The 16825-nt window shown below is 50.2% G+C and overlaps 1 protein-coding gene across 4 annotated transcripts; it reads left to right on the plus strand.

The window, feature by feature from the left end:
* Positions 1-2886: 2886 nt before the first annotated feature.
* HOOK2 (hook microtubule-tethering protein 2) lies at positions 2887-14016 on the plus strand. 4 transcript variants are annotated; one of them, XM_012729303.1, is made up of 23 exons: positions 2887-3074; positions 3570-3655; positions 3725-3797; positions 4734-4784; positions 5143-5275; positions 5358-5425; positions 5758-5820; positions 6223-6303; positions 6424-6584; positions 6671-6811; positions 8031-8232; positions 8511-8621; positions 8731-8818; positions 9566-9635; positions 10245-10382; positions 10479-10566; positions 10659-10664; positions 10760-10794; positions 12526-12608; positions 12689-12792; positions 12988-13098; positions 13167-13238; positions 13317-14016. In XM_012729303.1, the coding sequence occupies exons 1-23, from the start codon at positions 3030-3032 to the stop codon at positions 13464-13466; spliced, it is 2160 nt and encodes a 719-aa protein (XP_012584757.1). In that variant the 5' UTR covers positions 2887-3029; the 3' UTR covers positions 13467-14016. The 4 variants fall into 4 exon arrangements, with proteins under 4 accessions (XP_012584757.1, XP_012584758.1, XP_012584755.1 ...); XM_012729301.1 differs by having other exon boundaries at positions 2925-3074; positions 6208-6303; XM_012729304.1 differs by lacking the exon at positions 10659-10664.
* The last annotated feature ends 2809 nt before the right edge of the window (positions 14017-16825 follow it).

Consider the following 16825-nt stretch of genomic DNA (forward strand, 5'->3'; position numbering starts at 1 on the left):
TCAAACACATCTCATACAAAGGGATACAGACACAAAGCAGGGTCCCTAATAGAAGAGTATGTGCCCTAGTCCCTGACAGGCCCCACAATATCATATAATATAGATAGCCTGTGGCACATATTTACATGGTCCCCGTGACACATGGAAACAGGTGAGTGCAAACAAAATTCACAGCACCACCACCTTACATGTACATAAATATGGGCACACTTCACTTGGACTCACACACATGCTAAGAGGGGGACAGGATGGGAGTTTATGGCCAGATGTCAGTGTCATGGAGGGGACCTATCAGGATCTCTTGTGATACCGGGCATGATATTCACCTGGTAGTTGTGATCACATTCTCAGACTATGAACCCAGGGTCTCCGTCCCAACCTCCATGACTGGGTTTCTGCCCAGATATAAGGCTGGAGGGGGCAGGCGGGGGTCCAGCTATAGCCACAGGGAGGGATTGAGTCACCCACTTCCCAGCAATACAACCCAGGCTGGGCCCAGCTGTTCCTGGAAATAGGCAGGAGGGGGTGGGGTCCCCAAACCAGCTGGGGGCTGTTGGCCCAGACCTGCACTCTCCTTTTTTACAGATGGAACTTCCAGACCATCCCCCAAACTTTGGAGCATTCTCCCCTGAAAATGGGGGCTTGCCATCCTTCCATCAGGGTTCCTGCTCCAAAATGGGGGATTGTAGCTCCTTTTGAAGGTGCCTAATTCCCCCAATAGTCAGGCTCCCTGCACCACATCGCATAGTAGGGATTGATCTTTCCTTCCAGCATGGCAGGAAACATGTTTCCCAAACATGTTTTCCTGCCACTGCAGTGGAAGGTTATGGTTCATCCCCTAAACTGAAGTTCTGGACTTTTCCTTAAATCTGGGGACTTAGCCTAGTGGAGCAAGGGATTAAGTCTCAGCACTACCAAGCTATTGACAGCTACCTCACCAAGAATTCAATGCCCTGCCAGTTCAATTTCCTGATCCCCTGTGCAGAAGACCTCTCCTCTTGCCCTCTGCTCCCCTCAGTGGTGTATTTCAGTCAATTTGCCTGTTCTGTTCCCCACTCTTTCTCTGGTAAATCCTCTCATCCCCCTGGACTTCTGGTCTACACCTCAGCTCTTATATGCATAAGTAAGTAAAAATAAATCTTTTTTAAAAAAAATCTGAGCACTTGGATCCCTGGGTATCTAGAATGCTCATAACATGTCAACATTACAATTCAAATGTATTCTTAAAGGGTACGGATTCCTCCTAAACATCAAGGTCCCTTTTAGGTTTTACAAATATATAGGGAGCCCTATCTCTATATTTGTGAGTCTCAGAATATCCTTCCAAAATCCCTCTTACAAACATTTCCAGTTCCCCCACCTCCTTGTCCTCAGAACATCCATACTTCTCTCACCTTCCAATTCTACCTGGGGAGCAGGGTGGCCCCATCTCCCCCAATGAGTAACACCCTCTCCTTCAGTGAGTGCTGGTCAGGGAGCTTGCTGCAGTTTTTCTCACACCTCGGAAGGCAGCCCAGTCTCAGAAGGCAGCCCAGTCCAGTCTGGAAGCCAGTACTGCTGGTTCTAAGCCCCTTCTCCCTACTCTTCCTGCTCCTCCCTCCCCCAAAGTTGGAGTTTGAAAACAACTCGGTAAGGGGATATAGAGATGTGAACAAGCCTCCTACCCTCCTACCCCCAGTCGTAAACCGCCTTCCCCAGATTGGGTGCAGCAGTGAGTCTGAGTGGTCCAGTAGTAGTGATTGTGTTGAATATGGCTTGAGAGCTGCAGCCATCCACTGCAACCAGCTTCAGGATAGGGGAGTTGGAGGCAGATTCTTGGGTTGGAGAGAGCAGCGCTCCTCCCCTCAGACTTAGAACCCTTCCCCAATCCCCCGCCTCCCCAAAGCATAAGCCGCCTCGCCTTCTGGGTACAGCTAATAACCTCTTATTATCACTCATTACCTCGCCTGCCCTGCGGGAGAGGGGCGGCCTGGGGACTCGCGTCAAAGGCGCCTGTCTGGGTTTCACCCCCTACCCTTTAAGGTGGCTCCGCCCAGACCTCCGTTTCTCAGTTTACGAATGCACAGGAATTAAAACAGCACTTTCCAACGAGAGTCGATTTCAATTGAGGATATATTTAAATCTCTTAGCACAGTGAATTCTACTTTAGGTACTCAACAAATGCTGACGGCAGTGTTAATTAAGCGCCTCCTAGCGCCGGGTAGGGATCTGGGAATGGACACACCCACTCGTACCAGTACTTGCCAGTTCCTGGGTCTGTGCGCCCCCTGGTGGACCGCGGGGACCACAGTGGCTTGGTCGTGGGTTCTGAAGCTGGAGGACCTCGTGAGGGTCTCTGGGAGGGGGATGCGCATCTTTGAAACTTAGTGAACCGACCTGTTAGGTAAGTGTATCTATCCGCCACCGGGGAAATGTGTCTTCTTGCCTTCTCGACATAGGACCGTGTACCCTTATCTACACCTGGTGTGAGATTACCAAAGTCGCCTCCTTTTGGGAAGATCCCTTTAGGATCCTCCGTCAAGTTCATAGAAAGTGTAATGGCCTGCCTCTCCCTTTAGGATCCTCCGTCAAGTTCATAGAAAGTGTAATGGCCTGCCTCTCCGCCGCTCAATTAAAAGCTCCGATCATAAGGTGGTTAGGAAGAATTTCTCTTAGGCATAATGAAAAGGGAATAAAGGGGCGAGGGCAGCTCAGTCTCCGGTCTCCAGGAGTGACTGTGAGGTCTCTGCTAAGCCAGAAAAAGCAAGGGGAAACAAGTGCTAGGGCCGGGCCACTGTCGATATGCACAAGGTTAGCCCGGACTGACCTCTAGTGGCAGGGCGGGCGCCCAAATCCAAGATGGAAGTACTGGGGGCCTGAGCAGGCGCTGGGAGATCACGTGTCTAGGGCGGGGTCTGCTCCTAAGGGGCGGCACGGGGCGGAGCTCTAGGCCGAACGGGAGGTTGGGGCCGCGGGTGTTCGCTGGTGGCAGATCTGGAGGCGGCTGCGTTGGTGGGGCTCCGCGGTCGGGTTGAATTCGGTTGGGAGCCATGAGCGTGGACAAAGCCGAGCTATGCGTGTCTCTGCTCACCTGGGTAGGTCGGGGGGCGGGGCCAGGGACAGGTGTGCACCCTCTTCCAGCCAGGAGTCCTGGCCCTGGTTTGGTCCACCCCTCGGTCTTGGGGCTGGGAGGTGGAAGGGGTCGTCGGCCAACAGAGCCGTTGGACTCTGGCCTGAGCACCCGTCCCCGTCACGTGGCAGGTCTGCAAGGAAAGAACAGGTGAGGCCCCGCCCCTCCGTAGCTGAGTCATGTGGGGGTGGGTGCAGGTGAGCTGTCCTGGTGTCACGTGGTGCCTGTGTGGGCCGGGTGACTCGTGGTTCTGCTCTATCCTGGTCTTGCGATGTTTTTGAGCTGGTGAGGTGAGACCACCCCTCTTCTGGTCCCAGGTGAGCAGAAGCAAGGACCCTGCCGAGCTGGTACTCTGGAGCCCATATCCAAACATATGAGGCTTCTGGGGACTCCAGAAATCTGCAGAAGGGGAGTGGTTCGGCGCTCCCAGGCCTTGATTGCGCTTCCTTCTCTTACCCAGTTCCAGACATTTGAAGTCCCACCCCCCTGTAGCAGCTCCCAGGACTTGAGCAGTGGCCTCGCAGTGGCCTATGTGCTGAACAAAATGTGAGTGAGGTTGTGGGGGAGGGACCCAAAAGGGTTCCCCACTAACTCATTACACCTTCTCACCCCCAGAGACCCTTCCTGGTTCAACGAAACATGGCTCCAAGGCTTCTCAGAAAACCCAGATCCCAACTGGAGGCTAAAGGTGACAGATGAACTCGTGACTGAGGGCAGACTGTTGAAGAGATGATCAGGGGAATGTCAGTTAGCTATGTCTGGGGTGATGAACAGGCAGACCTGACCAGGACAGGGGGCAAATCTGGTGACCAAACATTTGCTCTTTCATTCAATTATGGAACAGGCAGGTCTGGGCTTGCAGCTCCCAGCAGATACAGCTGTCTACCCTCACACAGTCAATATTCTAATAATGCTGACAAACACACGTAAATATAAACACTGTCAACAATATAAAGACAGTTACTATAGGACTACAGGAGAAAGCAACTGGACTCTGTGGGTGGTTACTTGAGATGGGCAGATCTTGCAAGATTTGGAGGAAGAGTATTCTAGATATTGGGAACATCAAATACAAAGACCCTGAGTTGGGGATAAGTATGGTATGATCTTGGAATGGCAGGGGGTAGGAATGAGATCATCAGGGCCTGGCAGACTTGACTGGGGCTGTGGATTCTATTTTTACATGCTATGCAAAGTTCAAGGGTTTTAGGAGAGGAAAGACACAATCTATCCAGAGCTTTAAAAAGTTCCCTGTGGCTACTCTGAGAGAAATGGATTTTAGGCAGCAAAAGTGGAAACTGATAGTGGGCTGGTACAATAATCTACATGAGAGATGATGATTGGTATGGTAAATAGGTGGGCAGATTGTGAGATATTACTGGCTTCTGGGGGTAGAGGATCAAATATGGGCAAGTAGATAAGAAGGGCAGGCAACCATATAGGTCACCCCTACCTAGGAGAGAAGACATTCAGGCTGAGAATGGGAACACACAGGCATGTGATCAGGGACTGGATGGGGAGGCAGGAAGAAGAGGGATGGAGTAGACAGATTCAGGATGGGGATTACTTGGTCTCTTTCTCAGAGATTCTGGGGCCCTAGACACAATTCCTTTCCTCTTACCAGGTCAGCAATCTGAAGACAATCCTACAGAGCCTGGTGGAGTATTATCAGGATGTGAGTGACTAAAGGGATTTAGATGACTGGGTTGAGGGAAGGTGGGTCTTCTTTTTTATTTTTTTAAATATTTATTTATTTATACATACAACAACTGGCCAGAGGCTTGAGGGGGTGAGAGGATTCACTAGGGACAGAGTGGGGAACGGAATAGGCAGATTGACTGAAATACACTGCTGAGGGGAACAGTAGGTGGGTGAGGAGAGGTCTGCCACGCCATGTCGGTTACCTCTGTGGCTAGGAATTGAACTCATGCTGTAGTAGCTGCAGATAGCTTTAATCTGTTGCATCACCAGGGAGGACCTGGAAGTTGGGTCTTCTATGAGTTCCTAACACATAGCTCCTCCCCTATCCTCAGGTCCTGGGGCATCCTGTGTCTGAGCAGCACCTTCCAGATGTGAGCCTCATTGGCGAGTTCTCAGAACCAGAAGAGCTTGGCAAGCTTCTCCAACTGGTGCTGGGCTGTGCCATCAGTTGTGAGAAAAAGCAGGGTATGGAAGGTTAGGAGGTTCCCCAGGGCAAAATTGCCCTCCCTTCCTTCACTTCTCAGTCTCCCCCAACTTTGGTCCCCAGAGCACATCCAGAGAATCATGACGTTGGAGGAATCAGTTCAGCATGTGGTAATGGAAGCTATCCAGGAGGTAGGTGGGGGTGCCCAGTGTGGCAAAGAGCTTTGGGGGAGGGTATGTCTCCAAGGCACAGGAGAACTCGACACAGGCTGGTCATATTTCCTTGTCTTGTGTCTGGCAGCTCCTTTGGGCTCAGTCACAATCTAGCCTCAAAGGACCCAGCCCCTGTGTATACTGGGAAATGAATGCAGAAGGGAATCCTCTGGGCTAGGATTCTGTGGGGGCTTTAAGGACAGGGGTATGAGGATAAGGAGTTGTTCAAGCTTTTGAGATCACAGAAGCCTTGCAGTCTGTTCGCAGAGGTACCAACTTCTCTCAGTGTATTCCCCAATATCTCTCTGTAGCTCATAACCAAAGATACCCCTGACTCCCTATCATCAGAGACATATGGGAACTTTGATAGCCAGGTAAGAGTGGGGCACCTGGTTTAAGGTCCCCACCCCATTATCATTGGGGCTGCCTAAAGAGGAGGGGCTTGGCCTTAAACCTATACCCTCTGCACTCCCAGCCTGTCTACCCTCACCATCCCTCAGGTACTAGTTTCTTCCCTTACCAGGTCCTCAGGACACCCATATTGCCTAAGAAAGTCCCCTGGGACTCTGTCTTTGGTGAATCCTCTCATCCCTACCCTGTACTTCTTGCATGTATAAGTAAAAAATAAAGGAAGTCCCCTGGGGGTTTAGCCTTCTCTTCTCAGATCCTGAGGGTTTCTTGGCTCCCTTCTCTCTGTCCCTAAAAACCCCAGCTTCCTTTCTCCAAGTCTCCCCCAGATTCTTGAATTCTTTGTTTCCCAGCCCCCACCCTCTCAGTCCCGCAGGTACTACTTCCTAAGTGAGGAGGCTGATGAGGGGGATGAGCTGCGGCAGCGCTGTCTGGATTTGGAGCGGCAGGTGGGGTGAGGTGGGGAACCACAGATGCTCCTTGGGCACGGTTGCCTATAGAGCCCCTTTCCCCTGCCTCCCCCCCCCCCCACTTCAAGCTCCTGTTCATTTGCATGCCTTGCCTTGCAGCTGGTGCTCCTGTCTGAAGAGAAACAGATCCTGGCACAGGAGAATGCAGTGTTGAGAAAGAGTGTGGGCCGGCCTGAGGTTGAGGGTGCCACAGGTCTTACTGCCAAGAAGCTATTGCTGCTGCAGTCCCAGCTGGAGCAGCTGCAGGAGGAGAACTTCAGGTGTGATCAGTGGGGAATTGGCTAGGCAGACCAGAGGATTGGTGAGGTGTGGTTTCCTTCATGTGGCCTTTCTTGTTGTCTCTCAGGCTGGAGAGTGGCAGGGAGGATGAGCGGCTACACTGTGCAGAGTTAGAGCGGGAGGTCACGGAGTTGCAGCAGCGAAACCAGGCACTGACCAGCCTGGCCCAGGAGGCACAGGCCTTAAAGGATGAGATGGATGAACTTCGGTGAGAGATGGGACCCCATTCCAACTGCACACTCCATTGCCGGAGTGCCCTTCTAATTCCTCAGTACCTCTTTAACTCCACAATACCAAGGGAACCACACAATGTTGTTCTGAATCTTACTATCCTGGATCTGGACACCACCAATGCCCCTGATCCTTAGTGCCCCACAGTGTCCCCTATTTACACTTTATCCCCTAGACCTCATAGTATTCATATCGGCAAACCTAGAGTCCCCTGTACTGTTCTGGGTCTCATTATGTCCCAGGGCCTCATGGTAGGCTTCCAGGACCCCAAAATACAATAGCCTCTGTGCCCCATAACACAACTGTACTTTCTTACAACTCCATAGCATCCCTGAACCCCAACATGCTTGATAGACCCCCCATAGTCCTCACCCTATCAATCACACTGTGCCTTCCTAAAAGGGTTCCCCCTTTAATCTCATGGTACTTTGTAATGTTCAAGTGCCTAGTGAACCCCTGCTGTATCTTTAAGAACCACAAAGTAAAAAACAAAAACAGAAACCACAAAGTGGGGTGTCCCTGGTGGTGCAGGGGGTTAAGTCTCAGAACAGTGAATCTATCTGTAGCCACTGCAGCTAAGGGAACAAGGATCCAGTTTGATCCCTGGCTAGGGAGCTGACCCACATGGCACAGCAGACCTCTCCTGTCTTCCCATTGCTCCCCTCAGGAGTGTATTTCAGTCAGCCCACCTGTTTTGCCTCCTACTCTGTCTCTGGTAAATCCTCTAAACACCCCAACCTCACATCTGTAACCTATATCTTAGTGTTCTTGGATGCATAAATAAAATTAAAACAAATCTTTAAAAAAAGAGAACCCCACAGTGCCCTGGCTCCAAAGCTCCCCACCACAGTCCTGCCATGGCCTCTACCCTTTGTTCCCACAACCACCTCCTGACCCTAAAATGCCTTTGGGGGGCTCCTCAGAGACTGTCTTAACCCCTGTCATTTCCCCTGTAGTCCCACATTCTGTGTTCTCACAGTTCCACCCCTGAGGATCCCTAATTATGAACCTGGGTTGGTTATTGATGCTTAGAGCCCCTCTTTGTTCTGTCATGAGAACTCAGCAGCTACACCAGGCCAAGTCTCATCCCTGACCCTCATGACCTCTTACCTGGAACCCCAAAAGACTAACATATGAAGGCCTCACATTTAGACTGAACCCTGATCCCAAACCGAAACTGCCTTCCCCCTCCCCAGGCAATCTTCTGAGCGTGCAGGGCAGCTGGAGGCCACCCTTAGCAGCTGCCGCAGCAGACTGGGAGAGCTGAGGGAGCTGCGGCGGCAGGTGCGGCAGCTGGAGGAGTGTAATGCGGGCCACGCAGAGCGCACGCGACAGTTGGAGGATGAGTTGCGCAGGGCCAGCTCTTTGCGTGCCCAGCTCGAGGCACAGCGGAGGCAGGTGCGAGGGGCCCCGTGACTGGGGCCTAGGCCTGGGAGTGGGGCCTGGGCCAGGTGTAATCGTGGACCTGGGTGGTCTGGGCTGCAGGCAGTTCACTGTGTGCCTCCCTGACCTCTGGTTGGAGGTGAACTGAGTCCTGCCCAAGCTCTCCTTCATTAATATAGACCATTCCCTTTAGACCTTGTCAGTTTTCCCAGACCAGCTCTGCTGCCCATTCATTTTCCTTCCAGCAGTGCAGTATCTCCTATCACTCTTGCAGTCCCATCCTCTCTTTTCAGGTTCAAGAACTGCAAGGCCAGCGCCAGGAAGAGGCCATGAAGGCAGAGAAATGGCTATTTGAGTGCCAAAATCTGGAGGAAAAGTATGAGTTGGTAATAAAGGAGAAAGAGGTGAGGTTGAGTTCCCACCACCCAAGCGCTGCCCCACCCCTCATGGGCTAGCCCATTCTTTAGGAGGCCAGTCTTACCTCAAGTGGGTTCATGCACTCCTTTCCTCCAGCGGCTGTTGGCAGAACGAGACTCCCTGAGGGAGGCCAATGAGGAGCTGCGCTGCGCCCAGCTGCAGCCGCGGGGACTGACCCAGACTGGTGAGTTGAAGCACAGAACTATGACTGGAGGAAGACAGCTCTAGGGTGCTGTTTGGGCAGACAGAAAAAACAGTGTCCTAGGCTGAGGGGTCATGCTAGAGGGAAGCTAGGAAGCAGGGAAGATGTAATGTGGGTGAGCCTACGGAAGGCAGGACCTGTCCTTCAGGCTCAGGGTGGGGCAAAGGTAAACTTAGGGCAAGAGCATCACAGTCCCTGTCAAGACTGGGGTGCACTCCCTCTAAACAGGAGAGTGCTGCTGCGCCTTGTGGATCACCTCTGAGACAGGGATTGAATTTGCACTGAGGTGGCTGTGGCTTGCTTGCAGTGCTGTGCTTCAACCTGCTGCACCATCAGGGAGGGCCCAGACTTTTGTTTCTTAAAGATTTATTATTTATGCATACAGAACTGGGGTACAGGCCAGAGGTGCAGGGACAGTGAGAGGATTCACCAGAGACAGAGTGGGGAGCAGAACGGGCAGATCTATTGAAATACAGTGCTGAGAGGAGCAGCGGGCGAGACAGGAAAGGTCTGCCCTGCCATGTGGGTCACCTCCTCAGCTGGCCTGGGATCGATCTTGTGCTGAAGTGGCTGAGGCTAGCTTTGTAGTGCTGCACTTTAATATGTTAATACCCACCATAGAGGGTCCTAGTCAGACTTTTGACCCAGCTGGGGCTTCCAAGGTGATTCTTAGAAAACTCTAGGAATGGGAGCATGTGCAGCAAGCTGAAGATTTCTTGCTTTCTCAAGACCTCTCATTAGATCCCACCTCACCGGCCATGGAAAACTTAGCAGCGGAAATCTTTCCTGAGGAGCTCAGGTATCCTGGGTCACCCTGGCCTGCCAGTGCCCACCTTCAGCCCTGCCACCAGTGCATGCAGGCCCCAGGTCTAAATCCCATACCTGTGCCTTTGGCACAGCCACTCTTAAACTGCCCTAACTTGGGCCCAGGCTTTAGCCCCACTTTGGATCTGGTGTTATCCCCAGTTTACAAATTTGGACTGATGCACCTGCCCTCACCAGCCCCCTGTGTTCCCCACTGGGAAAGGCTCTATGCCCATCCCCACCAGCATTGGGCTGTGACCACAGAGCACATTCTTGTCTCCAGTGTAGCCTCTGCCAGGTTCAGGGACCAGCGCCCTGTCTACAGGACCCACCCCTGCTCTCTTCTGCCTTTCTTTGCCTTATCCCCACCCTCAGCATGCCAATCCTCTCTGTGGCTCCGCCCTTACGCATAGACCCACCCACTCTGCTCCCTGACCCCTAGCACTTTGCCCACCCATTCTTAGTTGGAACCCTAAGCAATAAATCCTACCCCAGGGCTTTCCCCCAGGATTCTGCCCCTCTCCCAACCAATTCCACCCCACCAGCCCAAGCCTGGGCAAGGTGGGGCGACTGTCCCCAGTCCTGCACACTCCTTCCTTTGCAGGGACACACTTCTGCAGCTTCAGCTGGAGAACAAGCGACTATGCCAACAGGAGGCGGCTGACCGCGACCGACAGGAGGAGCTACAGCGCCATCTGGAGGAGGCCAACCGGGAGCGCCACAGGCTGGAGACTCAGCACCGGTGAGGACCCAGCTGAGCCAGGAGCTGCGTAGAGGGAATCCCAGGACAGGTGCAGGTACTGACCTTTACATTTTTTCCTTCCCTCATATTCCTCAGGCTGAACCAGCAGCAGCTGTCAGAGCTGCGGGCTCAAGTGGAGGACCTTCAGAAGGCCCTGCAGGAACAGGGGTGCAAGACTGAAGATGTGAGTCATCACCTCTTCCCTGCCTATTCCTCCTTCTGCCCCCCACAGTAACCCTCCCCTCTCTCCCCACTGCTGCTGGATGTTGTTTGTAGACCATTGTAAGTATCTGGGCCCGGGGTGGCATCTACTGCCCTTACCCCTAGAAGGGGTTGGGTCCTCTGGACGCACCTCACCTGCCTCTTCTCTCCTCCAGTCCACCCTGTTGAAGCGGAAGTTGGAGGAACATCTGTGAGTCTCTGAAGCGGGGCACTCCTGTTGGGAGTAAAGGTGGGGGTGGGGGGTGGATTTAATGTTGCATGGGGAGTTATTTAGGAGGAAGCAGAAGCAGCTGAAACTCAGACTGAGAACTCAGATCAAGTGGGATTTTACAAAGCAAGGGAAAGAATATGGGCTGTTTTGGGGGAGAAATTGGGAGCTACAGAAGGGTTTCATCAAGATGGTGTGATAAAGTTGTTGTTGCCTTTATACATTGTTTAAAATTAAGCTATTTGGGGGGCCTTCCTGGTAGCCTAGGGGTTAAACTTCATCACTATCACCATTAAGGCCTCAGTTTGATCCCTGTCCAGGGAGGTGGCCCACATACAGTGCAGCAGACCTCTCCTGTCTGGCCTGTTGCTCCACTCAGCAGTGTATTTAAGTAGATCTACCTGTCCTGCTCCCAATTCTGTCTCTGGTGACTCCTCTCACTTTCCTGTACCTCTGGCGTGCATCCAGTTCTACGCACCCCCCAAAATCTATTTTAAATCTTTATCACTTTATAGTTCATATATTGAGCTGTATAGAGAGAAAGGTGTTATCTCCCAGTCTCCCCATTAGCAGTTTTCACCCCATAATAATTTTTATTATTATGAAAATACTTCCAGTTTTTAAAGCAAATGTAAATAAATGTGTTTTTATTTTCATCCCTTATTCACAAGAAAGATGACTGGGAAATAGCTCCATGTTAATAAATAAAAAGGGTCATTTTTTTTATAAATATAGAGATCTTTGTCAACAAGGCTTTATAAAACATGACTTGGATAACTACTTTCTCAGTTCTACCAAGGAGGGGATGTAGCTAGAAAGCACAGAGTCATTCTTTCCTTACAGAGGATGGATACCTAGAGGCATTTGAGCTTAATTCTTCTGTAGAATTCTGTCCCAGAAGGGCAAGTATGTAGCATTTTTATAGCTACTGTATTAACTCAGCCTTTGAAGATATTTGCAATTTCAACAGAGTAGACAAGTATAACGTGTATATGAATCATTTTGCTTGACTAAAAATATATTACAAAAATAGAACCAGGGCTCTCCCTGGTGGCTCATTGGATTAAAACAGCAGTAAGAAGTCACTGCATCATGAGCTCAATCCCTGGCGAGGTTGCTGGCCCACCTGGTGTCGCAGACCTTTCCTGACCCGCCTCTGCTCCCCTCAGCAGTGTATTTTAGTGGATTTGCCTGTTCTGTTCCCCACTCTGTCTCTGGTGAATCCTCTCATGCCCTGCACCTCTGGCCTGTACACCGGTTCCTGTACACATAAATCTTAAAAAAAAAAAAAAAATCAATGTCTCAAATGGCACTTTCATTGTTTAGTAAACATACCAATGATTGCTGTTAGATTTTTCTTGTTTTATTTTATTTCTTTATCTTTATTGAGGTCACATTGGCTATTGGATGTTATATCATGTTCCACATCCAATGCACAATTCAAGGGAGCAGGAAGGATTATTATTAAATCTTGGGGGCTTTGGGACAGGTGGCAAAACTTTTTGAGTGTGTTTCCTTTTGTTATAAGAGTTTTGCATGCTAGAAAGATCCTTGGCTGCTGAATGAAGAGCAGAATTGAGGGACTGAGGATAGGAGAGGCCTATACAGTCTTTCAGGGGCACTTCTGGCTGGCTGGAGAGCTGTGGCAGCATTTGGGGAGAAGGAGAGCTAGCCCTGAAGGTTCTTCTGCTGCTGCCTATTCCATGCCCATAGACAGAAGCTGCATGAGGCAGATTTGGAGCTGCAGCGGAAGCGGGAGTACATTGAGGAACTGGAGCCACCTGCTGACAGCAGCAGTGAGTAGGGCTGGAAGGTCAGATGAGTGGAGGGTCTCCCAGAGCTTGATGTGGAGCTGAGGGCCACCTTGTTCCCCCAGCCGCCCGACGTATTGAGGAGCTGCAGCACAGCCTGCAGAAGAAGGATGCAGATTTGCGTACCATGGAGGAACGGTACCGTCGTTACGTGGACAAGGCACGCACGGTGAGGATGCTGGGTACCTCCTATAGAGGGTGCTGCTGCCCTGTCACTCAAGTCTCATGTCAATTTGCTTATCTCTGCTACCCATATCACAGACTTCTATATTACTGTCAGGAGTTGTCATACCTAATGTACCCCAACAGGTATAGGGGTCCAAGAGGTCAAGGTCACTCTGGCTGTGTCTTTCCCAAATCCTAGGTCATACAGACCCTGGAGCCCAAGCAGCGGCCACTTGGGGGTGCACCTCTAGAATTCCACACCCTGAGGACACAGTTGCGGGAAAGGGATATCCGCATTCATCACCTGGAGGTGGGTGCTCGTGTCCCTTGGTGCTATCCCCAGTGTATCCATGTTTTTAACTGTTGCCTCCCTGGCAGATGGACTTTGAGAAGAGCCGAAGTCAGAGGGAGCAGGAAGAAAAACTGCTCATCAGTGCCTGGTATAATATGGTGAGTGTAGCTATCATGGCTGGAGTACTGGGGTGTCCTAAGGGCTTGTCTAATCTAAATCATGCACCCTCCCTCCAGGGCATGGCTCTACAGCAGCGAGCAGGAGAAGAGCGGGCACCTGCCCATGCCCAGTCATTTCTAGCACAGCAGCGGCTGGCCACCAACACTCGCCGTGGGCCCCTGGGACGCTTAGCACCTCTGAACATGCGCTCCCCGGACAAGCATTGATGAACCTCAGGATCCTGCCACCTGCCCAGCCAGTTAGCCCTGAGTTTTCCCAACTTGTTGCAAAGAGCCCAGAATCATGCTTCAGCCACCTGTGTGAGCTACTCAAGACCATGATCTCTGTCCTTTGCTCTTCCATATGGGACAAGAGTGCAGGATAGGACAGGTGGAAAATATGACCCTATTCTTTTTAGCAATGTGATTCTTATCCTTGATTTTCTCCATGGAGTTCACAAGCTGCCAGAGGAGAATAATTTTGTACTTGAGAAAATAAATAAGACTTTTAAACTGTCCTAGCTAGATTTGAGGCACTGAAGTGAGAAAAGAGATGGACCAGAGATGCAGACCATTGTTGTAAGAAAGGCCTGACTCTTGCTAAAATGTGAGTGACTGCTAGCACTCAGTGGGTAGTGAGGCTCACATTTATGACTATGTTGTGAGTGGTAGATTTTGAAGAATTTCACGCAAAAACCCCTGCCTCATGAAACTGTCATTTTTTTAAAAACAGGTTTATTTTATTATTTATGCATACAAGAGCTGGGGTGTAGGCCACAGTAAGTGACTGGGAGCAGGATGAGAGTATTCACCAGAAAATCTTCTGGTGGAGAGACAGAGTGAGGAACAGAATAGGCAGACTGATTGAAATACACTGCTGAGGGGAGAAGTAGGTGAGACAGGAGAGGTCTGTTTTGCCATGTGGATTAGCTACCTGGCTGGGGATCAAACTTTTACTTCAGTGCCTGCTAATAGCTCCAGTGCGCTGAGATTTAACCTCTTGTGTCACCTGGGAGCCTGAAGCTGTCATTTTCATTGAAGGTAGAGACAATACATAAAAGAGACAAAGTTTGATGTGAAAAATGCTACAGTAAAAAATGAAACAGGGCTTCCCTAGTGGCACAATGGGTTAGAGTACAGCACTGTGAAGCTATCGCAGCCACTGCAGCACAAGTTCGATCCCTGGTCAGGGAGGTTTCCTGCATGGCGTGGCAGACATCTCCTGACCTGCACACTGGTCTCCTCAGCAGTCCATCTACCTGTTCTGGTCCCCACTCTGTCTCTGGCGAATCCTTTCACCACCCGCAACTCTGGCCTGTACCCCAGATCTGTATGAATGAATAAATAAATCTAAAAAAAAAAAAAAAAAAAAAAACAAAACAAAACAGGGTCTTCTTGGTGGTGCAAGGGGTTAAGTCACAGCATTATGAAGCTATCTGCAGCAACTGGAGCATGAGGTTGATCCCCAGCCAGCGTGCTGAGCCACATGGCACAGCAGACCTCTCCTGGCTTGCCCGCTGCTCCCTTCAGCGGTGTATTTCAGCTAGTCTTCTCCCTCCTGTGGTGAATCTTCACTCTGGTGAATCTCTCACACCCTGTACCTCTGGCCTGTACTCTAGTTCTTGTATGCATAAATAAATCTTTAAAAAACCACAAAATGATATAAAAATAAACTATTATAAATAAACAAGTGATGCTGATGCAGGAGGTGGGTTTGGGTAGTGGCAAATTTTTGTTTAAAGATTTATTTATGTATATAGTACTGGGGTACAGGCCAAAGATGGTGGGAGGATTCACGAGGGACAGAGTGGGGAGCAGAACAGGCAGATCGAGGAAGTACGCTGCTGAGGGGAGCAGCAGGCGAGACAGGAGAAGCCTGCTGCACCATGTGAGTTACCTCCTGGGCCTGGGATCAAACTTTTGCTAAAGCTGCTGCACTTGGCTTCGTTCGAAGTGCTGTGCTTTAACCTGTTGTGCCACTAGCGAGGGTCCAGTAGTGGCAATTTTTAATAAAAGTTCGGGAAGAAGGTGACAATTTAGTTAGAGGCCTAAACAAGGTGAGGGAGGAGCCATGTAGGTATCTGGGGAATAGTGGTCCAGGCAGAGGGAACAGCATATACAAAGGCCCTTTGATAGCTTATTAGAGGGATTAAAGGGTAGTGAGGGACCCTCCCTGGTGACACAACAGGTTAAAGTCTCAGCACTATGAAGCTATCCACAGGCACTGCAGCAGGAGGTCCATCACCAGCCAGCGAGGTAACCCACATGGCATGGCAGACCTCTCCTGTCCTGGACGCTGCTCCCCTCAGCAGTGTTTCAGTAGATCTGCCTATTTTGCTCCCCACTCCGTCTCTGGTGAATCCTCTCACCCCTCACACTTCTGGACTGTACCGCAGTTCTTGTATGTATAAATATATAAATCATAAAAAGGGGGGGGGCTAGTGCAGGAAGCCAGTGCAGACAGAGCAGTGATTTTGGGGGAAAGAATGAGAAGAGATGAAGGTAGGAAAATTGTTCAGGGCCTGCTTCAGCTTTTACTCTAAGTGAATTGAGACTCATGAGGGTTCTACATAAAGAAGCAACATGATCAGATTCAGGTATTCATAGGTTGCTTTGGGATCCTTTGGCTGCTGTGGGATTAAAACAGGCTAGGGATAGGAAGGGTTTGTTAGGATCAGAATTGGAAGAGCAGGGCATAGATCACTAGCTCAGGTGGGTGGGTGGTATGTTTCTGGTCAGGGAACCCTGAAGGAGTAGGAAATGGTTTAAATTTGGATACAATTTGCAGATTGAGCTGTTGGGATTTGCTGGCTGGTTGAGGATGGGCTGAAAGAAGAGTTGAAAGTAACACAGGTTTTGGCATCTTCATCTGGAAGGACAAAGCTGTGAGATTGGGAACAATGGGGAGTTAGTTTGGAGCTATGTTATGGTGGTGATGTTTAAGAAGGAAATGTTGAATAAGCAGTTAGCTTTCTGGGTCTAGAGTAAGGAGAGGAATTCTGGTTGTACTTATAAATGCAGGAGTCCTCAGCATATAATTAATTTAAGAACTGAAACACAAGAGTAGTATCTGGGAGAATAAGTACTTGGGACAGATGATCACTTGCAGATTCATAAAGCAAGAATGTCAGGAAAAAGCTGCACCCCTGGCATGGCAGCTGACACATTAGTGCCAATCCTGGCCACTGAAAGGGGCATTTCAGAAAGTAGAGTTTGGAAAGAAGTGGGTGGGGCATCACTAGATACTTTGGAAGAATTCTCAAGGCTTTGCTTTCCATGAAAAGTTGTAATCTTTTATTGAGCACCTATTATGTACCAAATATTCTGAAGTCGTTTCATCTCATCCTCATAACTCAATGTAGGCACTCATCTTCATTTTACAAAAAGAGTAAAGGCAAGACACTAGTAGAAGCTCTCAGGTGGTGGGGGATGGGAAGTAGAGCTGGTGATAAAGAACTTTTTAAAGTTGGAAGAATCCTGGCCTACAGAGTTGCTCTAAAGCTGTGAAAGCAGTGTACAGGTAGCAGGAGCCAGTCAAAAGCTGCTGAGGTGGAGTCCACATGCAGCTTCTGCAGACCTGCGTCTGC

This window comes from Condylura cristata, unplaced genomic scaffold (genome assembly GCF_000260355.1).
Source record: "Condylura cristata isolate star-nosed mole 26May11 unplaced genomic scaffold, ConCri1.0 scaffold00024, whole genome shotgun sequence".
Lineage (NCBI taxonomy): Eukaryota > Metazoa > Chordata > Mammalia > Eulipotyphla > Talpidae > Condylura > Condylura cristata.